Genomic DNA, 25,149 nt, shown 5'->3' with positions numbered 1-25,149 from the left:
ACTAGAGAAAAGCTAGGGAAAAGAGGGAACTTTTCCAAAGTGGTGTTGAAAATAACAGACTGGGGGCTCAAGTTGTTTGTGATAAAGTTGAGGAGCCCTTTCTTGAGGGGGGACAGGAGTTCTGCTTGCAGCAGCTGCTGCAAGTGTTCCGCTGCTTGCTGCTGTCGGTTTTCCCTAATGACTTTTGATCTCCTGCTCTTTTTCTTTTTCTCTTCAGAATGGGTAAATTGCCAGAGACAATTAACAAAATGATGCTCTAACTGGAATGGAAACCACACATTTGTGATGGTTCACAGGGCTTCTGCATCTGTCTGGCAGCCACTAACTGGTTGTTTCACAGACTAGTTGACCGAGACTCCGTTTCCCTGATGCAGATGTTGCAGATGCTGCTAGCAGTGGCTCAGGGGTTCAGAGCTGTCCTTTCTACCAGCAGCTTTGCTTTCACCTTTTCCAAAGGTTTTTGTGCTGGTTTGAGGCTAATTGGAATATTTTAATGAGAAAAATGAGATTACAGGCTGTGAAAAGGAAACACTGGTGGTGTCTGCTGCACTCATAGGCTTGCTGAGATGGATAAAAGCAAGGACACAGAGATAAGACAGTGTCTATCTGTTGGAGTTGGTGTCTGTGTTTTCTCCCTGGGCTTCTGCTGCTTTGCCTGGGTCTATGTAAACCAACTAATCCTTCTGCTTCTAATTCCCCTTGCTGATCCTCCCAACTCACCTTGCACATAAAGCAGACTCTGGGATAAGGTAGAGGGGTGGAAAGAAGGCGGAAGGGTGGTTGGGAACCCCTCCTGGAGACTGATTTCTGGGAGGGCTGCTGTGTTTCTGTGTTACCTTTAACTTGTCTATTTCTGTACACAGCTGTAGATATTACAGATTTCTGTTTGTACATCATGCTGAGCTGTGAATATAAAGCTTCATTCCTTAACTGCCAGCCTGCTGAGTCTGGCCTGGGTGAATTGTTGGGGGGGACTCACATATCTCCCAAACCATCACAGCTTTTCTTACCAGTACTTGGAGCTAGCTTTTCTTTGAAGCTGCAAATGAAGTCCAAACAAAGGCATGCATGCTTCCAGGGGTGGTTCATTGCTCATCCTTCAATACATTTCATACTGCATCTTCCTAGTCATTAGTTACATGTTTAAAGAAGTCATTTTAAAGACCTAGGACATGAAATGACCTTATTGTGGCCTTCCAATATCTGAAGGGGGCCTACAAAAAAGCTGACATGAGACTTCTTAGGATGTCAAGTAGTGATGGGACTGGGGGGGAATGGATCCAAGCTAGAGGAGGAGAGATTTAGATTAGATGTTAGGAAGAAGTTCTTCACCATGAGGCTGGTGAGACACTGGAACAGGTTGCCCAGGGAGGTGGTGGAAGCCTCATCCCTGGATGTTCTTCAGGCCATGCTGGATGTGGCTCTGGGCAACCTGATCTAGTGGAAAGTGTCCCTGCCCCATGGTATGAGGGTGGGATCTGGATGATCCGTTGGGTCCCCTCCAGCCCTGACAATTCTGTGATTGTGTATGCATTACTGTCCCTGGGGTGTTTAAAAGACACAGAGATGTGATGCTGAGGGAGGTGGTGTAGCAGCAGGCTTGGTAGAGTTAGATAATAGTTGGACTGAATCATCTTAAAGGTCTTTTCCAACCCAAATGATGTTATGAATATGTAGATCTCCAAAATTGTGTCACTAAATAGCAAAGGTAGATGAGTTGATTTTATTCAACTGCTGTTTGCTCCTTTGTGTGTTTCCACCACTGGGCTTTGTATGTCTAAGTGGACTATCAGTATGATTCTGTTGATATCTTATTATATAACTTTGATGCTAGAAGTATCACTTTCTCTCATCATAAGATTACTCCCACTATGAGAGATGAATAATGCCTGTTAAAAAACAACCACATGGCTCAGAGCAGATTTCTAAGGACTTCTTGTAAAACAAACTGAGAAACACTTCTGTGTATTTAATCATTCTGCTGATTGTTATTCACTGTGCTAGTTTGAAGCTAGCTAGAATGTTTTGGTGAGTAGAACTAGATTACAGGCTGTGAAAGGGAAACAGTGGTCATGTCTGCTTCACTCATAGGCTTGCTGAGAGGTATAAGAGCAAGACTGTAAATATAGCTAAGAGTTTTGGCCATTGCCTGGGCTTTTAGCTGCATTTTCTTCTCTCTCCAACCTAACCTGATTAATCCACCTGCTTCCTGACCCCCCTGACCGACCCTCCATTCGTCCTTGGGCACAAGGCAACATCTGGGGTAAGGTAGAGAGGGGTGGGAGAAGGTGGAAGAGTGGTTGGGAGCCCCTCCTGGGCACTCAGGTTTCTGAGAGGGCTGCTGTGTTTCTGTATTACCTTTCACCTTGTCTATCTCTGTACATAACTGCATACCCTGTGCATATCTGCTTGTCTGTTGTGCTGAGCTGTACATATAAAAGCTTCATTCAATTTCCAGAGCCTCTGAGTCTAGTCTGGGTGATTTCCAAAGTGTGGGGGGTGGGTTACACCCAAACCATCACATTCACTGTAAAGCAGTTCTCAGATGTGAAAGCAGGGGTAGCATTAGGAATTTTTACATATTTTCCAGCTACAAGCCCCAAATGTTCAGTTAAAAAGGGGCACTGAATCTGTCACAAACAGCTACTGCAAATGTACTCTCAAAGCACCAAGGATACTGAAAGTGAAGTAACATTGCCAGTGGCTTTATAACCTTCAAGCTTAATGTGCTTGGCTCTCAGGCTGCCTGAAAACAGTTGCTTTCTAAGTATGTGATTTGAGTCTTTGAATGAAAATTCAGATATGGCAAGAGTTTAGTAGCTCTCCTTTCAGTGTATGTTTGAAATATTGCTCCTGTTGAGAATATGATTTAATAACAATAGTCTTTCCTGGAGAGAGAGAGCCTGCAGGGAGCCATTCTTCACCAGCAGTCACAGTGATCCTCTGAGATAAAAGCACAGGGGGTTGATGAGCAGAAAACAAGCAATTAAACACAGGGGCAAACTGCGTTAGGGCAGGTCCTCCACTTGTGACTCATCACTTCACACACTGGACACTCAGATCATTTTGGTGCATTAGCTGAGTCTTCTGAGGCTGACTGCATCCAGGGAGTCAGCCTGCCTCACCCAGTTGCTAATTCATGCTTACTGCTAGTTCAGGGATCAGAGGCAATGCAGCTTGAAGGAAGGGGAAATACGTTTCAGTAATCACCAGCTCTGCTTCATGCTCCCTATGTGATGTGGTGCTGCTGGGTTCCTGAAAGTGGGAGCTGACAGTTCCCCAGCGACTTCCCTCTCTGCTCTGTGAGAAGGGCAGCAAGGCTGGGGAGGGGCCTGGAGCAGAGCCCTGTGAGCAGAGGCTGAGGGAGCTGGGGGTGTGCAGCCTGCAGAAGAGGAGGCTCAGGGCAGAGCTCATTGCTGTCTGCAGCTCCCTGAAGGGAGGCTGTAGCCAGGTGGGGTTTGGCTCTGCTGCCAGGCACCCAGCAACAGAACAAGGGGACACAGCCTGCAGTTGTGGCAGGGGAGGTCTAGGCTGGATGTTAGGAGGAAGTTGTTGTCAGAGAGAGTGATTGGCATTGGAATGGGCTGCCCAGGGAGGTGGTGGAGTCCTCATCTCTAGAAGTGCTCCAAAAAAGCCTGGCTGGGGCCCTTACTGCCATGGTCTGGTTGATTGGGCAGGGCTGGGTGCTAGGTTGGACTGGATGAGCTTGGAGGACTCTTCCAACCTGTTTTGATTCTGTGATGCTTCTGCGTAATGTAAGTAGCTCTTCATGGGTCAAACTGAAGAGCAGACACATAGCTCATAGAGCAGGTGTGGGTATTTGCTAGCTAAGAAGAAACCCACTGGTCATGACTCTACTTTCTCAGTCTTCTGAAAGCAGTGTAACTGCTTTGACTCGAGTCTGTTCTGTGGCAGACCTTTGTTTTCTGGCTGGGTGATATTAATTCCACAGCAGATAGCACAAGTGCCAAGTAGCATTTAAACAGAGGGACCTCTCAGGTTTATTTTAATGAAATGTCTTTGTTCTCTGTCCTCCCATGAGGGCATTCAGCTTTACCACTCATTCCCACCCTGCTTGGGCTTGGCTTCTTGGCTGGGAGCTCCTTGCTATGAGCAAATTGGACCTCTGGCACCCTGTGGAGCAGCACTCATCTTTGTCCCAGAGCATTACAGTATAGCACATCCAACCCAACAAGGATCAGTGACACTGTTGCTAGGGAAACTCCTGACTTTCACCTTTCTGGGGGTGTGAGAGTGTCACAGCTTAACCTAGTGTGGCTGGTGGGACATACTGAGGTGGGAAAAGCCTACTGGATGTACAGGCAGAAAGGATCCTTTAGCTGTAGGCAAGGATAACAGGACACATGCTAATGAGGGGAAGGGTTGGGGCAGGAGTGATAATGTGTTTCTAAAGTTAGCCTGCTAAAAAGGCCAGCAAAGAAGAGTCAAACCAAGGCCTTTTTATCATTATCATTATGATTATATTCAGTTTTAGGTATTCCAGCAGAAGGCAGTGCAGGCAGTGGTGTGATTGTTCCAGCCACCCAAACACGTCAGCTGCGTGCGTTGGCACAGCGCTGAGCTAAGGCAGCTCCAGAGCTGCAGCAGACAGCTGGCCCTCCTTCCTCCTGCCTGCAGCACAAGCACAGGCAATGAGCATCTGCTTGCCTTCACATTGCACATACCCTCTGGCTTCATTCTTATGAATAATCAAAGAGTACTTTGGGGTTTTTGTAAGAAATAGTTTTAATTTCCACCATATTTGTCATTTTACCTAAAAAAAACCCCACAAAACCAGAACAACCACAAAAAAACCCCCAAACTCTCCACCAATAGAGTAGGCAGAAGAGTTCTGAGGTCTAAAGAATGACAATTCTTCTTACTCTCTCTCTGACAGGGGCTCTGTGATCACCTTCCCTCCCCCCCCCCCCCCCCCCCTTTTTTCCTCTTTAAATTTCACAAACTAAATTTTCTGACGTTTTTGTTGCCCTGCTAAATCATCATCATCGTCATCATCATCATCATCATCATCATCATCATCATCACTGTGAGTGAAGAAAGCCTAAGCTGGAGGTTTTGCTTACCACTTAGAACTGCTTGTGAAGAGGGTGACACAGACCTCAGAAGTGGTTAGAAACAGAATTGTAGAATGGCTTGGGTTGGAAGCAACCCTAAAGGTCAGCTACTTCCAACTTCCCTGCCATGCACAGGAACACCTTCCACTAAACCATATTGCTCAAAGCTTCACCCAGCCTGGTGCTGAACAGTTCCAGGGAATGGCCATCCACAGCCTCTCTGGGTAACCTGTGCCAGTGTTTCACCTCCCACCTGTGAAGAACTCCTTCCTTATATCTAACCTAAATTTCCCTTCTTTCAGTTTCAAGCCATTACTCAGTCTATCACTCCACATTCTGGTGGAAAGCTTCTTTCCTGTAGGACTTTTTTAGGTGTTGGATGTCTTAATATGTCTCAGAGTTTGGAGGCAGCTCCTGACAGTGATGCAGACTCCAGGCATTAGCTACCACAGGGAATCTGTATTCACTGAGGTACTCGGCATGGAAAAGATTTTCTCTTCCTCTTAAATAAATAAATAACTAAAGTGCAATTTGCTGACACAAACTATTTGCTTAAAACAGGCAATAGGCCTTGGGGAGGTATTTATGGTAGGGTCTAGATTGACTTCAGCAAGCAGCAGCTGGTGCTTTCACACTGCGCAGTGTTGGAATGATCTTCTGCGCTGCAAGGTAGGGAGGCAGAAAATGCAGCTGCATCTTTCTGGAGCTAATTTGCACAGAGCAATGAGCTGGTAATTACCACCTTTCCCAGCTGGTCTTTATGAGGGTAAAAGGTTTAATCATGGATTGAGGATGGAAGAGGAAAATACTAAGTAGACGGCAAACCAGTGTTAACAAATGTCTCTCCTGGAGATTTCAAGCTCTTGTTGGCTGGGATAAGTGGTGAATGAACCTCCAAAAGCTTGGCAGTCCTAGGGGTTATGCCCTTTGTATGTTGAGTTTCCTCAGGAAGGGTCTGTGGTGGGAGTTCCATGATGGCTCTGTACCCTGCGGGCTCATCCAGCTCAGAGTGATCTTCCCAGGCCTTGGGGGGGGGGGGAAATGGAACTGAGCTCAGTGGGAAAAGTGCAAAGTCAGAGGAAGTTTCTGGGGAGCTTTTTCAGTCAGCATCTCATTTCTGCTTGATTCATACAAATAACTTATGAGCTCAATTAATGCAATTAAATCTAAATGTTTATGTACCCACAGCTAATGTTTGGCTCTGTTTATAAATGAGCATCTTGCAAGAGCTCCTTTTTGACAAGTCAATAAAGGAAGCCTAGAGAATGCCTTTGTGTTAAATCAACCATGCTTCGTTAGCCCTCCCGAAGTACCAAGGCTTGGCTGATAACTGAACCAAAAGTGACAACAGAGTAGGTTTGGCAGGAATAACTTTAATGCTTACACTTCAGGAGGATAAGAGGCTGCTGCTTATTTTCCTAGTTGGTGGAGGAAAAGAGAATAAATCTGGGGAGAGATTTACCATTAATTTTGAGCTGGATTTTTCGTGCTGTAGCATGGAGGGTGATAGGAGAGGAAAGCAGTCACATATTAATGTGCTGCTCTTCGAGGCAGATTCTATTTACTGGCTTTCCTGTTGCAAGTAAGATGAAGTCATGTCAGGCCTAGGTCTAGTTCAGGGTTTGATTTGTGCCACTCACAACCCAGTCTGTGATTTCTGATCAATCTGTGGGTTCTGATGATAGGCTTTTATAGGTCTGCTTCTAAACTAGCACTTTGCATGCTTATCTCATGCCCTTTGCATACTTAACATGTGATTATTCTTTTGATTGACTGCTGCTGGCATCTCAACCTAAGCTGGCTGGGTTTGACACCTATGTTTTGAATGATAAAAGAGTATTTTGCTCATGTTAAGAAACAGTGACTTATTATGCATGATAAGGCAAAATGTGTTTGATCTCATCTCTTGATTGCTCAAATCAAAGCAGTAATAATGCAGTGAAGAGCTGAGGGCTACGTTTGGCAATTTCTGTTTGCTTTCCTGAAATGTTTTTATTTGGTGTGATCACAACTTATTTCTCAGTTCAATTCCCTGAAGGGAAAATCTTGAACTAAGATTCCATGATGCTATGTGATGAGCAGGTACAGAAGTGAAGACAGCTCCTGTCCCAAGTCTTGCAATTGAATTTAGTCAGGGGATGTCAAAAGTGAACTGCTCTCTGGCTGAGAGACCAAATCAGGTTCTCTGCCTCGCTGTCCCGGTGGGTGTTTGTCCTGGGTGGTGGGCAGTAGACTTTATAAGGAGGCAGAAATGAATCTTGCCAAAGGCCTCATCCTGCAGCCAGTGAGAACAGAACAGAACTCAAGATTGCCACTAGAACAGGACAAGGATTTGACAGGGCTCAGATGTTTGTTTCCCTGGAAATAGAAGTATTTACCTGTGATGTGGGACCTTGGGTCCCCCAGGGAACTGGAGTCACAGGACTTGCAGCCTATGCTGTTTGTGCTCTGAGGGACAGGCAACTTCTGGAGTTTGGAGTTCACATTTATTCCTGTGTACAGGGACCAAGCCAATACATCACATTTATATAACACTGGGTAGAGCTAAGGCAGCCAGACCCAATCTTGGTTTGCAGTGTCAATCCTTCTCTCTTCATGCACGACTTTAGGTGTGCAGAGTCCCTTCAGTTAATTAAAAGATTGACTTAGTCATATGCAGCCACTGAACCATGGGCAAAACCTTCAAAAGTGTGAATTCTGTGCAAGGTGAAGGATATTTTGAAGTATTTGTTCATCAAAGCTATTTCTCAGTTGCTTTCACCAGCTGTATTGCAGTTGGTCCATGCCTGGGTTTGCCTTCTCTTCAAAGTCCATCAAATAAATACTCTTTAAAGCCAGCTTGGGAGAAAAAGTAAATGAATTCTCTCCTATCAGCTACATAGCAGATGAGTATGTGGAAAACCACTTCTTGGTGCTTTTGTCAGCCAGGAGGAAATGAAAAGTGCCTTTTTGGGGTGCTCTGAAAGAGAGATGTGCTAATTGAATGGCATTTGGCTAACAGCTCAGCAGATGAAAACTGGGCTGTGACAGCAAAGGTGGAAAAGTCAGGAGAGAAAGAGAGCAAATTATCTCATTTGGAGGTGAAGGTCATCTGAAATAAGTGATTTCACATTTGAAGGGCTGCCAAGGGGAAAATTGATGGCTGTTAACATATTTCTGTATTGTTCTGTTTCATCCTTTTTTTCTCTTTTCTCATTCATAATGCTTACGGACACAGGAGGTTGAGGTAGGTTTGGAACTGTCAAGATCCATCCAGTCAATAAAAATATTTAAAACATATCACATTCATATGATCATATCACACTTTAAACTCTCATGATCAGCTGTTCCTATCACCCTATAAACTCGTATGATCAACTGCTCATATCACTGTAAACTCATATGGTAACTGTTCATATCACACTATAAAGTCATATGATCAACTGTTCATATCACACTATAAACTCATGTGATCAACTGTTCATATCACACTATAAACTCATAGTAACTGTTCATATCACACTATAAACTCATATGGTAACTGTTCATATCACTGTAAACTCATATGATCAACTGCTCATATCACTGTAAACTCATATGGTAACTGTTCATATCACAATAAACTCATATGATAACTTCATATCACACTATAAACTCATATGGTAACTGCTCATATCACTGTAAACTCATATGGTAACTGTTCATATCACAATAAACTCATATGATCAACTGTTCATATCACAATAAACTCATATGATCAACTGTTCATATCACTATAAACTCATATGATCAACTGTTCATATCACTGTAAACTCACATGATGACTCTTCATGTCACCCTATAACCCATATGATCAATGTCAGTATTGCCCTAAATTAAATGTGTTGATACATGTTAGTTCATAAAATCATAGGATAATTTCTGCTGGAAAAGATCTTTAAGATGATGGAGTCCAACCATTATGAATGTGTTAACATTGCTTTATTAAGATGTTCATGTTAAGATCAGTTAATAATTGTGTGTGTTGTAGTGGGCAGAAGGTAATTGGGTCACACAAATGTTTGTCCTAGTAGAAAGCTCAGATTTCTGTGCAGTCGTTTTTGTCAGGGGGTGTTCCATGGAATGGGAATGTGCAGCCTTTAATAAAGCTGATTGTGTTTAAGGTACATCTGCACAGACCTAGAGGTCAGTGCAATGTTCAGGCACACTCCCCTGCTCTATCAGCAGGCTGCTTTTCTCTGGAGGAAGTCACAGAGAAATGATGATCCCCACTCGGAGGTGTTAAAGAGTTCCTCCTCCTCACCAGAGTCATTTCAGGTTAATGTATAAATTTCAGCACCTTGCAGAGCAGGAGCACAGAGCCCTGCCAGAGCTTTAGGTGGTATTTAAATGAGACATAGATTTTCTGCTCAGCTCTATCTACAGGGTGAATTTCACCTTTACGGTGCCATAACCATTCGGTTACAGCTCTTGCTGCTATATCAATGCTGAAGTGCAGCTCCAGTGCTGTATTTTCTCTTGTCCACCTGGCAGAGGTTATTTTGAACTGCTCTTGACTGTGTGGCTCTACTGTGTGCAAAGTCATTATTTACTCCTATAAATAATAATGAGCTTTATATATTGCAAATCTCAAAGGCTTTCTCTATTCTACTTTTTAGGAGGGGGTTGCATATTTTTTGCCTGGTGTATTTTCCTGTGTTATCATTCTGTACTTTCAGGCATATTCTAAAATAAATACAGTTTCAGTTTTCAAAGGGGAATAGCAAATAGATCTCCATAAAGGAGAAAAGGAGAAAGAATAGGTTTACAGAGGAGATGGGCATTTTGGTAGGGTTTTTTTGTGTGAGGAAGGTGCATTTTCAGTAAGCTATTCCTTTGACACTGCAATGGAGATACAGCCCATTTCCAACCCTTATTTCAAACCTGGTTCCATATGCCAACAGCAGAGGAAATCTTTCTTGGGATTTGAATTATTTAACAGTTTCTGATGCTGAAAAAGCAGCAAAGCAACACCTAGGGGAAAAAAAAGAAAAACAGCAACAACAAAAGCAGGCAAAAAAAAAAAGGACTATTTTGTTGCTGAAGGAAAATGATTCTGCTCAGAAAGCTTCAAACCCAACACGTTCTGGAGAGTGATTGATGCTTGGTGCATTTAGCAGCACATCATAATCAATTACAAAGCTTTGTATAAGCATGAGGGGGTTCTGTTAGCAAATCTGCAGAACTCAAAGGCAAGTCTCTGATTCTGTTTCTGGTGCCAAACCCTGCACTTCTGAAGAGAAGGCAGAGATACTTCTGATGTAGCTGAAATCAATTCTGAGCAGTGATCGTTGTTGGTACTGTGGAAGGTGGTCACTGTCCAACCAGGCTTGTCCTTGGGGAAGGAAAGTGCATTTCCCCCTGGGAGTCAGGAGAATTCCATCCAGGGAGAATTGGCCCACCTTTACCTGTCCCCAGAGCAAGGCAGCAGCCCACAGCTCACGCAGTGCTTGTGCTTTCTGCTTCTCCTGCTAGCCGTGGAGTTCAGAAGGCAGCGTGCTGCCATGAGGTGTCTGCCCTGGCCTTCAAGGGGGGCCACAGGGAGTCCCCCCTCTTCCTGTAGCAGCCCCACGGGCTGTTCTGAACCCCAGAACTAAGACATGCTGGCTTCCATGGCTTCCCAGTGTTCCCACTTAGGGTGACTCCATAGCCTGAGAGCATGTGGAATTCAGTGTGCTGGAGATAAATGGGAAACAAAGCCCTGTGGAAGCAATAATTGAGGTGTCTTAGTCACACTGATGGCCTTTCAGTTACCCTTCTGGCAGGAAAAACAACTGTACAATGGTTTAGGTTGGAAGAGACCTCAAAGGGCTGAAGAGCTCAATAAAGAAAGAGTTGGGGCTGTTCAGTCTGGAGCAGAGGAGGCTCCCAGGTGACCTTCCTGTGGCCTTTCAGGATCTGAAGGGGGCTACAAAAAAGCTGGGGAGGGACTTTTTAGGCTGTGAGGGAGTGACAGGAGCAAAGCTGGAGGTGAGGAGATTCAGACTGGACATGAGGAGGAAGTTGTTGAGCATGAGAGTGGTGAGAGGCTGGAATGGGTTGCCCAGGGAGGTGGTTGAGGCCCCATGGCTGGAGGTGTTTAAGGCCAGGCTGGCTGAGGCTGTGTGCAGCCTGCTCTAGGATAGGGTGTCCCTGGGCATGGCAGGGGGGTTGGAAGTGGCTGATCCTTGTGGTCCCTTCCAACCCTGACTGATTCTGTGATTCTAAGATGTCTCTACAGTGGCCACCCTGAAGAAATGAGAAAGAACACTGGATATATTAAAGAGGAAATAAAGATGAATGTGCAGGGGAAATAACCCAGTGTTACAGAAATCTTCCATGCTTCCTTCACATAGGCTGCTCTGTTGTCATCAGGTCCTCTCAAAGAGGTCCCAGGTGAACTGTACAGAGTATGCTGAAGCTAAATACAGCAGTGGGCTTGGATCCCAGTTCTTCAGGGCTAGGGCTGAGGGCACTCTGAAGTGGGGGAAGCTTTGCCTTAGGTAAATGTTTGCTAAGTATGCAGAATACAGACTGATGCTGCACAGAGAGGAGTGTCCCATCATTTCTGCAGAGAGCTTCACCTGCAGCAGAAGTATGGCTTGGCCAGGGGTGCTGACACCTGCAGCCTTCCCCATTTTGAGGGCAAAGCAGCAGGATAATATCTGGTATATTGCATTAAAGTGGGGGAGATTTAAAGAATGTCAGAGTGGGAACAGTTGCAGAATTAGTCACTGCAAGCACCTCTGGGCATTCCTCTACTTTAAGTACAGTGCTTCTGATGTTATTGCTCCATTTCTGTACTCCTCAGTGGTCTGATTTACATTTGTCCCAATGAATGTACCTATTTCAGCTTTACTTTGCTGACCAGGGTGGTGTAGCTCATGTTACATCCTCAGAACATCTTATCTTGGTGATCCAAAGCTGTAAGGCTGACAGGAAGTAATACAGAGGAGCATGGGAAATGTTTAATAAGTGCCACAGTTTGACAAAGAGTTCAGAAGGAAAAGCTCAAGGTGCCAAACAGCCAAGGAAATTTTCATCCTGTCATTTCTAACCTGTGTTTACTACTCCTTAGGACACACTCTGCTGATAGTCTTACCTGATTGGGGCTAAATATAGTGGGATCAAAAGAAGAGTTGATTCACTTGTAGCTTATTTATGTAACACTGCACTGAAAAGATGTTAGTCAGTTTTTCCTGAGGTGTTTTCTTTCTCTTTCTCTCCCCATTTAGGATGACTATTTCAGAAACTGGAATCCAAACAAGCCTTTTGATCAAGGTAAAGTCAGTACACGTTTTGTGCTTGTCTTCTGCTATTTTGTGCTATCCCCATCTACTTTATGCCTTTCTTCCTCCATCTGTCCCATGCATTAGTGAAGAGTTATATTCATACTTGCATCGCCTTCCCGATTTAGTCACAGCTTGAGGTGGTTTATGTGCAAAGGTTTGACTCATCTCTCTAGTTTTCAGCCACGTTTTTTAATCCCCATCCATCCCAGTTTATGCCCCACGGTGATCTATGTGCATGGGAGGATGCTCTGTAACAATGAATCTTGGCCTGACGTGCAATTTAGAGCAGCTCTTCCCATGTATATTTCCCCACACGTTAAAAACTTTGCTAAATGAATGCCATAAACGTTGCTGCTGCATTTCCTAACACTTAAGGGGCCAATTCTTTCAAGCTACTTCTAATTTATGAGTTTCAGGGCTGTTTTTCAAAGGAAAAGGCTGTTGTGTATGTGACACTGATTCAGATGCAGGCTCTGAAGTGACATAGAATCACAGAATAGGATCATAGAATCAGACAGGTTGGAAGAGAGCTCCAAGCTCATCCAGCCCAACCTAGCACCCAGCCCTATCCAGTCAACCACACCATGGCACTAAGTGCCCCAGCCAGGCTTGGCTTCAACACCCCCAGAGACGGCAACTCCACCACCTCCCTGGGCAGCCCATTCCAATGCCAATCACTCTCTCTGGGAAGATCTTCCTCCTAACATCCAGCCTAGACCTCTCCCAGCACAACTTGGGGGAGCATCCTCTGAAAGACAGGTACAGAAGTGGTACAAACTGACAGTGTGCTGTCATTTCCACCTTAAAATCACAGCATTGCTCTTCAGCTTGCCTGTCTCTTCTATTTGTCACTTGGACACTAAGGTTCTGTAAGAGTCCATAGCAGAGCACCCTGAGAAAGGCTAACATGAAACCACCTGGGCTTTGTGTCTCATTTTTTCTTGAAGCTTTCCAGAATGCACTTTTGGGCAGGACAAATGTTAGGAATTGCAGTGTGCACAGCTTCGTTTCCATTGGTGAGAGCAGTTATCAGCTCTGATTTGTGGACAGTAACAGCTCACAAGGCGAGGCAGAGGTTGGTTAACTTCTTTGTTTGCCTTTTGACAGTTGCTCATTTTTCCTGTTTATAATGTTCAGTGAAGCTCATATAATCCTGCTGGAGAACACAGATCAGGCCAGGATATTGCAGCAGAGCAACCCTAGGTGGATGGTAGACGTCTTGCATTGCTTCAGGCATTGTCAGGATCCTGGATTTCTTTGGCTAGTTTGGGTTCATTGTTCAGCATCGCTCCTCTTAAACTGCAGATCTGGCTTAGAATTGTAGGTACTTGGTATTGTGTAAGAGTCAGTCTCCTTCTGCTCTGAAATGGTAGGGAGTTTAAAAGGTGCTGTTTGGAAGCCATTAAGAGAGATCATGTGCACAGTAACTACAATAGGAAGGAATTTCAGGCATGTAGATCCATTGCGGAGTCCTCCTCTCTTTTGGATCCTTTAGTCAAGGGTAAGTGGCACTCAAGTAGAGTGGGAGACCTCCTCTGCCCTTCAGTCTGCCACGTGGCTATCTGGAAGTGGAATTGTTGCAATTTTACATTCAGAAAAGATATTCCTGCAAGCATATTGCTTGGGCAGATGATTGAGCAGGCAGGTAGAGTTCAGGGTGAAGCAGTCACAGTGTGATGCAGGGAAGGAAACAACATAGGAGAATGTAAATTTGCCCCCTTAGATCTGGTGTCACTGGGATTTAGCCAGTGGGTAACAGCTAAAGGAGATCAGGTGATGTTGATGTTGCACAACTGCAGGAGGTGCCCAAGAGTTTGGATATTCATTTTTTGATAACTGCTTTAAAAAACAACTGCTGCTGCTGCAGGTGAGACCCAAACCTTTCCATGCCTTTGGAACCCATGAGGTGATACTTGTGAATTGTAGCACCAATCAGTTCAGGAGGAGGAGGGGAGGCAAGAACTCATGGGTGATGGGGTGAGCAGATAAATGGCAGGGCAGTGGAGGAGAAGAAACTACAATGCTTGGTTTATTTGCTTTCCACTTGAGGTTGGCAGCCATTTCTTATAAACAGGAGTCAAAGAGAGCAGCTTTGCTGATCAGAGATTGAATCTTCAAAAGTACTGGAGTGTTTAGGAAGAAAATACTCTTTGGAAGTCTCTGAAGGAGCTTTTAAAAAATTCCCTGTATGTCTATTTCTGTATTTCATTGTCAAACATGTTCCTGGTGTTGTCTGCAGGCTGCTCACAGGAGCAGCATTGAGAGCTTATGCACCTTAGAGCTGAAGAGTGGAGATCCTCTGTCTTTATGGAAATGTGGCTTCAGTGTCAAAGGAAAGGGAGAGATGATGTTTTTGTCTAGGCATATATCCACAGTGACTTTCAAAAGCATTTGAGGGACTTAGGATTACAAATCCTACTGACTTCAAATGGAACTTATGCTTCTGCCATTTTCAGAGGCCTTCTGACCCTTTTTCTTCCCAAGAGGGAAAAGAGAAAACATAAATCCTGGCAAAGTACTGCAAAAAAGATTTTGAAGTGACATGCTTTAAAACTGTCTTGTTGGTTGTGTTGCTGAGATGTCTGACTCAGGGCAAAACCACACATCGTTTGAGAAGCTGAAATCACATGTGGAGAGCTCAGACAGTCACTCAGCTGGCAAAGCTTCCCTTCTCTGGGCAGAGAAAAGGAGCATTTCTCTCTCGGTGTGAAATCTCTCCAAGACTGTGCATAGTCTGTCACCAGAGAGCATGGTGCAGGCTAGGTGAAGCAGTCTGAGCCTTGAACAGCTTCTGTCCTGGTCAGATCTTACTAATGGATTTTATTTGACCAATAACTCATCCTTTTTAACAAGACAAAACAAAAAAGTCACTACTCTTGGCCATGACAAAATTCACCTCGAGTAAAGCATTCAGAGAGCCACTCATGCCTTTCTACAAAGGTTTGTCACACAGAAGAATTAACTTAGAGAACTATTCCTTAGTTCAGTTAAATCTGCACAGAGCACTTCAGTTAGGTCTTCATGGAGCAGTTCAGTTAGATCAGTTGTGTCTTCTGCCAGGCAACGAGCAGCAGAAGAAGGGGACACAGTCTCAAGTTGTGCCAGGGGAGCTCTAGGCTGGATGTTAGGAGGAAGTTGTTGTCAGAGAGAGTGATTGGCATTGGAATGGGCTGCCCAGGGAGGTGGTGGAGTCACCGTCCCTGGAGGTGTTGAAGCCAAGCCTGGCTGGGGCACTTAGTGCCATGGTGTGGTTGGTTGGCCAGGGCTGGGTGCTAGGTTGGCCTGGCTGAGCTTGGAGCTCTCTTCCAACCTGCTTGATTCTATGATTCTAGGATCTTCGTGGAGCAGTTCAGTTGGCTCTATATTGAGCAGTTCAGTTAGATCTATGTGGAGCATGTGAGTTTTCAGGCACTTATCCCTGTGTTGTTACTCAAAAACTGAAGAGAAATCATGTCCCCTTGCTGCTTTCAGCCTTATGAATTAGATGTGTGTATTGGTCTGATTTAAGCTTCCCAGAGCCTCAAATACCTAACAGAATAATACATTAACAGGATGCTCTCCCCTCTCCCTCTTTTGCAAAGAAGGGAGCTAGATGTAGAGAGGAAGAAGGGGTAAAACACACAAAGAATAGTCTTGCTTTGGGAAGTTAAAAGAAAGACTTCAACACTAAATAAAAGGTATTTAAGGTGGGGGAGTTACAAAGAGCTGTAGGGAAGGCAAACAAGATACATTATATATATATACAACCAGAGTGGTGGCAATGGATGGAAGTAGATTCAGGAAGCTGTGCTCCCACCAGGTGCTAGGGTGGCCACATAGCAAAACAGGGGCAGCAGGAGCAAAGGTGGTGCTAGCAGGCAGGAAGGGAGGGCAAAGAGAGAAAGAGAAACAGGCAGTTCCTCTGGTTTTATAAGGGATCTAGACAGGAAGTGGGAGTGGGCTAACCACTGCACCTGGGGTCAGGTTCAGAGCAGCCCCAGGAGGGTTAACCCTTTACAGCGTGACAGGACCCTTCCTCAGTTTGTGTATGCATGAGTATGTATGTGTGTGAATGTGGATATCTGCTTGGACTGGATGACCTTGGAGCTCTCTTCCAACCTGACTGATTCTATGATTCTGCTATGTATGGGTCTGTTGGGAATGGTAGGACTTTTAGTGCTGGACACCTGCTTGATCTTGACACACTGGAACATAGCCATGGGTTCAGAATGTCTAAGTGGGAAAGTACTGAGTTAAGTCAAAGAGAGGGTCGAAATGACCTTAGAGGATGTTGCAACAGGTGAAACGATGTAAAGCAGGAACTTGTGGGTTTTGTTAATCCTTGCTTATCTAGTTGCTAAGGTATGAGGTCTGTCTTGATGACCAGTTAGGATCTGACACGATCTTTAGCTTGTATGTTAAGAGTATATACCCAAGTGCTGAAAGTACAATAAGCGGCACTTAGCTTGCGTCAGGCTGCTCCCCGCCTCTCCGCGCCATGAGCCTGGAGTACCAGTGCAATAGCAAGTGCTCAGACAAAGAGAAGGAAGTTTTCCTTCTCTTTTCCAGGTATTGTCCACCACAACTTTGATTTCTGTCTTTTTCCATGCAGAGAAGAAAGAATAGTCAGAATTTTTTGTTGTTGTTGTTGCGATGCAAGCCACAACAAAATTGTTTCATCTGTCTTCAGTTTCGACTTCTTCGTTCTCCCTGCCCTAACTTTTTCCTCCATGTCGTTCCTTTTGGGTTTGTAAATGCTCCCCTCGTGCTCTTGCATGATTATGGAGATAGAAGAGCTTTTATTGTGTAGTTTTGGGGGTTCTTGTAGCCAGGGAGCTTGTGCAAATCCTGCAGTAAGGAGCTCTAGCTTGCTCCTGTGCACTCAGTAGCAGCTCTGTGTTCTCACCACCCAGTTGTTATTTTCAGAGGTATCCCAAAGGCACATTTTAACCAAGTTCTTCTTACAGTGATTAAAGAGAGGAAACTCCTTTGGTGGGTGAAGGAAAGCAGACAACTGCCTCCCTCCCTGGGTTGTGTGGGAAATCTGGGGCTAGCATTGTTAAGCTGAGGCAGACTTGGGTGCATACCCACTTTTTGGGTCAGATTGACAGGTTTTTACTGCTTAAAATCTACTTCTCAATTCTGAAACCATCTTTGAATATTCTGATTGTGAAGTCTTTCTATGGAAGCCAGGCTGCAGAATCCCAACAAAGAAGTTGGGAAGGCAAAGTAGCTGAAGGTGCTGACACCTGCCAGAGGTGGTCTTGCAAAGGCAGCTGGGGGATTCAGTATGTTTAACAGATTTTAAAGCCAACAGTAGTCAGAGCTTATGAATATCTGCAGTTCTGCTCCTGGGCTTGTATTTCATTTGCATCTTTTAGAGAGGAGTCTGCTGGGTCCGACCAACTCTGTGTTCTTTGAAATAAACCAAACCAGAGTTAGCTTTTCTCAGCAGGCAGAGTTATTTAATTATAGATTTTAAAACAATAGCAGTGTAATCAAGCTGACAGCTTTCTGCTTGCAGAGCATGGAGAAATCTCTGCATGGCTGTCTGAAGAAAAGCAATACCTTGTTTTGTTGCAAGGCATACGCGGCTCTCGCCGCAACAACCCATCGGGAGCCACAGGAGCTATCTTTGCATAACATGCCTTTTGGAGGGAAGTCAACCTGAATGCTTCACTTGTGTCTCAGAGGGTACTTGAGTGATCAGAAGTTATTTTTAGCCTAGCTACCAACCCAGCTTTTATATTCCTCTGGAACCCAGGAGAAGCCAACACAAAGAGGAGCATCTTGCGGAGCAAGCCGAGCTAACGAGGCATTGGCAGCGCGGCAGGCAGGGAGCATACAGCCTGCAAATGATTGCTGGGCATTAGTGTTGGGCTCAGTCCTGCCTGAGCTGCACTGGAGTGGGAGGGGCAGGTGAGTCAAGGTTTGGAAATATCAATCAAAGACTTCTTTGGGTTTTTTTCTGACAAGGTCATCTGAGAGTTCTTAAGAAGCTTGACAGCCAACTTGACATACTTGTGCCCAGGTCTGAGCCCCTCAATTGAAGAGAGATGTTGAGATAATGGAATGTGTCCAGAGAAGGGCAGCAAGGCTGGGAAGGGGCCTGGAGCACAGCCCTGTGAGGAGAGGCTGAGGGAGCTGGGGGTGTGCAGTCTGCAGAAGAGGAGGCTCAGGGCAGAGCTCATTGCTGTCTACAGCTCCCTGAAGGGAGATTGTGGCCAGGTGGGGTTGGTCTTTTCTGCCAGGCAAGCAGCAACAGAACAAGGGGACACAATCTCAAGTTGTGCCAGGAGAGGTCTAGGTTGGATGTTAGGAGGAAGTTGTTGGCAGAGAGAGTGATTGGCATTGGAATGGGCTGCCCAGGGAGGTGGTGGAGTTGCCGTGCCTGGCAGTCACAGAATCAACCAGGTTGGAAGAGACCTCCAAGCTCATCCAGTCCAACCTAGCACCCAGCCCTATCCAGTCAACCGGACCATGGCACTAAGTGCCCCAGCCAGGCTTTTCTTGAACACCTCCAGGGACAGTGACTCCACCACCTCCCTGGGCAGCCCATTCCAATGGCAAATCACTTTCTCTGTGAAGAATTTCCTCCTAAATGTTCAAGCAAAGCCTGGCTGGGGCGCTTAGTGCCATGGTCTGGTTGATTGGCCAGGGCTGGGTGCTAGGTTGGACTGGCTGAGCTTGGAGCTCTCTTCCAACCTGGTTGTTTCTGTGATTCCTGATCATAAATACTGGTGTTTCTGCATCCTCACTTCCTGCACTTAATTGTACCTGTGTCTTCCAATCTCTAACCCAGAAACAGGCTCCTGCAGCTGTGCAAAATAAAATTTGCCTAAAATTCTTCAGCCTTCCAAAAGAAAAAGGAGGATAATGGGATGCTTGTGATGCAGGATGAAAATCAGAGAACCTACAATTATTGTTGAACGTGTAATTTTCTTTTAGCCCAGTTAAGATGTTCTTTCAGAAAAGCCTGAATAAATTCCTTTCAGAGAGTTGTTTAATACTGTACACATCTCTGGCCCCAAATATGTGTTAGTTTTATAATAAATGTTTTCTATTACTGTGCCTCAGATGGCAGATTTCAATTGAATAACTTATTTTGCAATTTATTTTTTGACTGTGGTTGAATTACTTTTAGAGGCTTATTCATAGGACCACTGCACATGAATTATGTTTGTAAATCTTCAGTAAATCAGTACAATCTTCAAACCTGGTAGCTGAATCAACAGGAAACAACAGCTGAGATGCAGCTCGGGAGCTGTGCTGCCTCCCATCCCGTGCACTGCAAGCACCTATGTCTGCCTGAATCATAGAATGGGTTAGGTTGGAATGGACCTCAAAGCTCAGCCAGTTCCAGCCCCCTGCCATAGGCAGGGACACCTCCCACTAGAACAGCTCACTCAAGGCCTCATCTAACCTGGCCTTGAACACCTGCAAGGAGGTTGTGGAGCACAGAATCACTCAATGTGATCTTTGATCATGGTGGGTGATTCTGTGCTCCACAACCTCCCTGGGCAACCTGTGCCAGTGTCTCACCACCCTCACTGCAAAGAATCCTTTCCTAGCATTCAGTTTGCATCTCCCCTCTTCAGGTTCAAACCCATTGCCCTTTGTCCTGTCATTACAAGACGTTTTCAACAGTCCCTCCCCAGCCTTCCTGTAGCCCCCTTCAGATACTGCAAGGTCTCCTCAAAGCCTTCACTTCTCCAGGCTGCAGAACCCCAGCTCTTGTAGCCTGTCCTCATAGCAGAGCTGCTGCAGCCCTCTGAGCATCTTTGTGGCCCTCCCCCAAACAGACACTTGTGGTTCTCTTCTTGGGCTAGAGGCATAAGATTAAGTTCCTTATAAGCTTGTAAGCGACCAATTTAGTCATTTAATATGGCAGCAGAAGTGACAGAGGTAGTTTAATATGGCATGAGAAGTGACAGAGGTGGGGTGGCTGCTTGTGATTGTGTTATGACTGATGTGCTTTGAGCAGAGACAGTGATCGATAGGCTGCTTGGCTGGATTTTGTTAGCGCTTGGGGAGCACTTGGTAGCTCTGCCAATAATGGTGATCCTTTTCTTTTACTATGTCTTACTTTGTTAACTGTAAAGCAGGGAGGATTTTTAAAGGCATATTCCTGCCTCCCCACGTTCATCCAGCTCCCACTGAAGTATAATACATTCTGAGGAGGACTGCAGGGCCCAGCTCTGCTCTCGTTGACATCACTTAGTGAGCAGGAGTCTTATTCCTTTGCTTCAGTTCATTATGGAAGAGTTCAGTTTTGGAAACCTGCCTCAAAAGTCAGGTGTGTTTGGAAAATAAATGCCTGCAAGGCTTTGTGTGATGTAGGAGAGAGCCCAGTCTGAAAGCCCAAACTCAGAAGGCAAAGTATTAAATGGAATATTTGGGCAGGGATTCCAGAATAACAAATTTTTAATAGATGTATTAGAAAGAAGGCAAAAACCAAGCAGAAGGGTGGCTCAGTGCTGAGTGGAGAAGAGGCAAAAACCAAGCAGAAGGGTGGCTCAGTGCTGAGTGGAGAAGAGGCAAAAACCAAGCAGAAGGGTGGCTCAGTGCTGAGTGGAGAAGAGGCACAAACCAAGCAGAAGGATGGCTCAGTGCTGAGTGGAGAAGAGGCACAAACCAAGCAGAAGGATGGCTCAGTGCTGAGTGGACAACAGGCACTTAGATAAAGGCACTGCTGAGAAGCCCAAAGCAGTGTTGCATGGCTTGGCTTTGGCTTTCACTTCAAAGGTCAGCAGTGACCAGGGGCTGTTGTAGATAGTGTCTTTCACTGAAGTGTAAGGTTCTGGATTGGCTTGAGTAAATTAGATGTTTGCAGATCAGCTGGAATTGATGTAAGGTTTAAGAGAATTGGCCAGAATTAAAGATACCAGAAATTATCTATGAAAATGTGTGGAATCATAGAAGACTGGGAAAGGGCCAACATGAAAGGAAGAAAAGAAGAAACTGTATCCTGTAATATAAACCCAAAATCCTGGCTAGAAGGATAAATATTAAAGCAAATATTAGTTAGCATCTAGAAGAGGAGGAGTAAAGCTGGTGTGGTTGTCAATCTAAACCAATTTGCAAGCCTTGAGACTCATCAAAGTGCTTTCTGAATCTCCTGTCTTCACTTTAATAGGGCTTTTGATATGGTCTTACATTACTGTCTTATAAGCAAGTTAAAGACATGATCATGAGTAGACTCCAAAATGAGTTGGAAAATGCATTCTGATAGTAACTGCTAATAGTTCAATGGCAGGCTGGAGGGATGAGTTGAGTAGGGCTCCTCTGTGATCTGTGTTGGGTGCAGAATTCACTGTTTTCATGCAAGTGTAGATGCTGAAATGAGTGTGCTTGGGAAGTGGAGCACAGCAATTAAACCCACAGTCACCTTAGGAGATTGGAGAAGTGGCCTGAAAAGAAAGGCTAAAGTTCAGCCTGGGCAGGTGCAAAGTTCTTTGCTTCGGTGAGAATCATCACCCGCACAAAACAGGATGCAGAACAGTTGGGCAGTGATACATTTGGAGAAATTTGGGGGATTACAGTGGATTACAAATAGAACATGAGTCAACAACAACTGTTCTGTGGCCCAAAAGGCAAATGTTGCGCTGGCATGTGTAACCATGAGTAATCCTTCAGCTCTTAGTCAGCGCCAGTAAGACCTTTGGCTGCAATACCTTGTCCAGATTTCAGTACCAGGCTTCTAGAGTAGTATGACTCAGCTGGAAAGGGCCCAGGGAGAAGTAACAGCTATGCTCAGAGCAGCAGAAAATATGCTCTGCAAAGAAAGATTGAAGGAGAGCGTGGAGAGAAAACAAACCAACAAAACAACCCTCCCATCCTAACCCTAAATACAGAAGATCAGCTGTGGAATGGTGGAGCTGTTTACTGTCCATTGTGTGTGCAGCAAGGAGGAGCAATTCTGCCTTTTGTAATGACAGCAACACCTAAGCCCTGGAGAGTTTGTGGAGACTCTATCCTTGAAAGTAACAGGCCAGAGAAATAATCACACATTGGTAGCTGATGGAGCTATGGAGAAGGGAATGGAATCAGCATCCTTCCCAGAAGTGCCATTCTAGCACTCTGGTTCTGTGATTGTGTTTTGATGAATGGAAACCAGCTAATTTCAGTGCAAGCACAGAAGAAATGCTGAAGAAGGTATTTCTTAAAATAGGTTTCCAGTCAAAGCAAAGAAGGGAAAATAAATGACAACCTCTCTGAAGGGAGGCTGTAGCCAGGTGGGGTTGGGCTCTGCTGCCAGGCACCCAGCAACAGAACAAGGGGACACAGTCTCAAGTTGTGCCGGGGGAGGTCTAGGCTGGCTGTTAGGAGGAAGTTGTTGGCAGAGAGAGTGATTGGCTTTGGAATGGGCTGCCCAGGGAGGTGGTGGAGTGGCTGTGCCTGGAGGTATTGAAGCCAAGCCTGGCTGGGGCACTTAGTGCCATGGTCTGGTTGACTGGCTAGGGCTGGGTGCTAGGTTGGACTGGATGAGCTTGGAGCTCTCTTCCAACCTGCTTGATTCTATGATTCTATGACTGTATCTTTGACAGACATTTTGGCACCACATGAAAAAATAAAGGTTCTCTTTAGATGGGAGTTAAGGTGCATAAACTTCGAAAGGGACACTGACCATGGTTGTCACAGGCTTGCAAGTCTCCATGAATGTAAACAAGGACTGGCAAAAGGCAGTCCATTTTCTCTGGCTGCTTCCCTCTCTCTCACTTGGAATATAGAGTCAGGAGGGCTCCATACAGATGACTGTGTGGTGAGGTTCTTGGTCCAGGCAGGAGTGAAGCCATGATCTAAACCAAAAGTTAAAGATTTGGATGCAAATCAGTTCAGCATTCTCTTGCAGTTCATTAGCCAAAACATGACCACCCATATGTATTTAGGAATTAAATCTGCTTTTGCTATAAACCAGGTGCCCAGGTCGTCAAACCATTAATTGGATCACAGCTACCTTTCTTCCTGTTCTCATTAATTCAGATTAAGTGCATTTGCATGAAATAATACTTTCTGCTCTAATCTGCTTGCTTGTATTCTAGCTTTGCAGTCCTTGGTCACCTGCAAAGTTACTTTAAACCCCAAAGTGGGGTTAAGCAGTGCGCAGCAAGATGAATAAAAGCTGTTTTCCTGTGTGTGCTGGTGCTGCTCTGCACTGAAAGCTTCCCTGGCAGTAAGATGCTGCAATGAGTACCAGCATGGTAAGCCTTGTTTAGTCATGTTCTGGCTTTCCTCTCTGCATCCTCAGGCTGCAATATATTGATGAACCTGGGCATTGATACGTCTGTGTCGGCTTTATGGGAAGGGCTTCTTGGCCGTATAGAATCATAGAATCAGAATCAACCAGGTTGGAAGAGACCTCCAACATCATCCAGCCCTGTCCAATCAACCAGACCATGGCACTAAGTGCCCCAGCCAGGCTTGGCTTCAACACCTCCAGGCACAGCGACTCCACCACCTCCCTGGGCAGCCCATTCCAATGCCAATCACTCTCTCTGCCAACAACTTCCTCCTAACATCCAGCCTAGACCTCCCCTGGCACAACTTGAGACTGTGTCCCCTTGTTCTGTTGCTGCTTGCCTGGCAGCAGAGCCCAACCCCACCTGGCTACAGCCTCCCTTCAGGTAGTTGTAAACAGCAATGTACATTGTCTATAAAGTGTGGGGACAGGAAAGCTAAATCTGAAGACCAGGGTTGATGTCCAGTGTTCTTCCTGAACCCTCTGCTTGAGCATTTGGTCTGTTCCATCTAAGAGAGGTTAGTGAGGAACATCAGTGCCTTGCACGTGTGCATCCTTGGAGTGCCTCCAGAGCCAGCCAAGAGGGATGCATGCAGATGAAGAGCTGCGCCAACATCGGGAACTATCATTTTCACTCTAACTACAAGGCAAGACAATAGAATCAAATCTGCACTCTAAGTAGGTTCTGTTTCTGGGGTGGGTTTAATTTGTAAGCTCAACAATTGAATCACTTAAGCCCTTCACTTGCCATCTTAACAACACCCAGACAGAGCTCTGTGATAAATGGATGTGCAGATAAGCAATCCTAGGGATCATTGCACATTGCAGCAATCCTTAATGCATTGTAAGGAGGCATTATTGTAATGATTTTAATGTGATACTCCAAGTGTGTTCCTGGAGTTTCTCCTTTCTTTTAATTACTGGGGGTTCAAAACCAACACCAACAACAGAATACAGATGTAGTAGTCTCTAAGAGCAAATGTATCTTTGCTGTGAAGGTTGCAGCATCCAAGGCTCTTTCTGTGTTCAGTGATGACCTTTCATATTTAAGCCTAAGCAATGAAATGTTGCTAGGAGGCTGAAGAAGTCTGTGGAGCTCTGAGGGAACCTCTCCTTTCCATACTGTTAAATACAGACAGCTTAGAAAATATATGTCTGCTGCTTTCTCACCAGACCTGAAAGCCACCCAAGGAATCAAAATTGGCTAAAGAGAATAACCATAATTCCTTAATTCCAGTCTGAACTCTAGCTCCAGTGGTTCATGCATTAGAGTCAGTTCACTTTAGCTCATAGAATCTATTTCTCCTCAAAACCCAGGTTATATTTAGCTACCTCAGAGGAGGGCATGGTGCAGTAATTGTGTACTACTTCTGTAAGCAACATTTCCATCTTGGATTTTATCATCAGTCATCTCTGCTCTCAGCAGACCCCAACTGCAGTCCTGTATGCAGTTCTGCAGTCCCCAGCACAAGAAGGGCATGGAACTGTTGGAGCCAGTCCAGAGGAGGCCACCAAGATGCTCAGAGGGCTGCAGCAGCTCTGCTATGAGGACAGGCTGAGAGATTTG

General features: G+C 45.2%; 1 protein-coding gene across 1 annotated transcript in view; it reads left to right on the top strand.

The window, feature by feature from the left end:
- SPOCK1 (SPARC (osteonectin), cwcv and kazal like domains proteoglycan 1) overlaps positions 1-25,149 on the top strand; it is a 374,224-nt gene that overhangs the window by 106,178 nt on the left and 242,897 nt on the right. Inside the window, exon 3 of the mRNA XM_064162166.1 lies at positions 12,308-12,353. Coding sequence (XP_064018236.1) covers positions 12,308-12,353 — 46 coding nt within the window. The remainder of the gene's footprint in view (positions 1-12,307; positions 12,354-25,149) is intronic.

This window comes from Pogoniulus pusillus, chromosome 22, assembly GCF_015220805.1.
Source record: "Pogoniulus pusillus isolate bPogPus1 chromosome 22, bPogPus1.pri, whole genome shotgun sequence".
NCBI lineage: Eukaryota > Metazoa > Chordata > Aves > Piciformes > Lybiidae > Pogoniulus > Pogoniulus pusillus.
The sequence above is the reverse complement of the archived record's forward strand: the minus strand, read 5'-3'. Positions and strand labels throughout refer to the sequence as shown.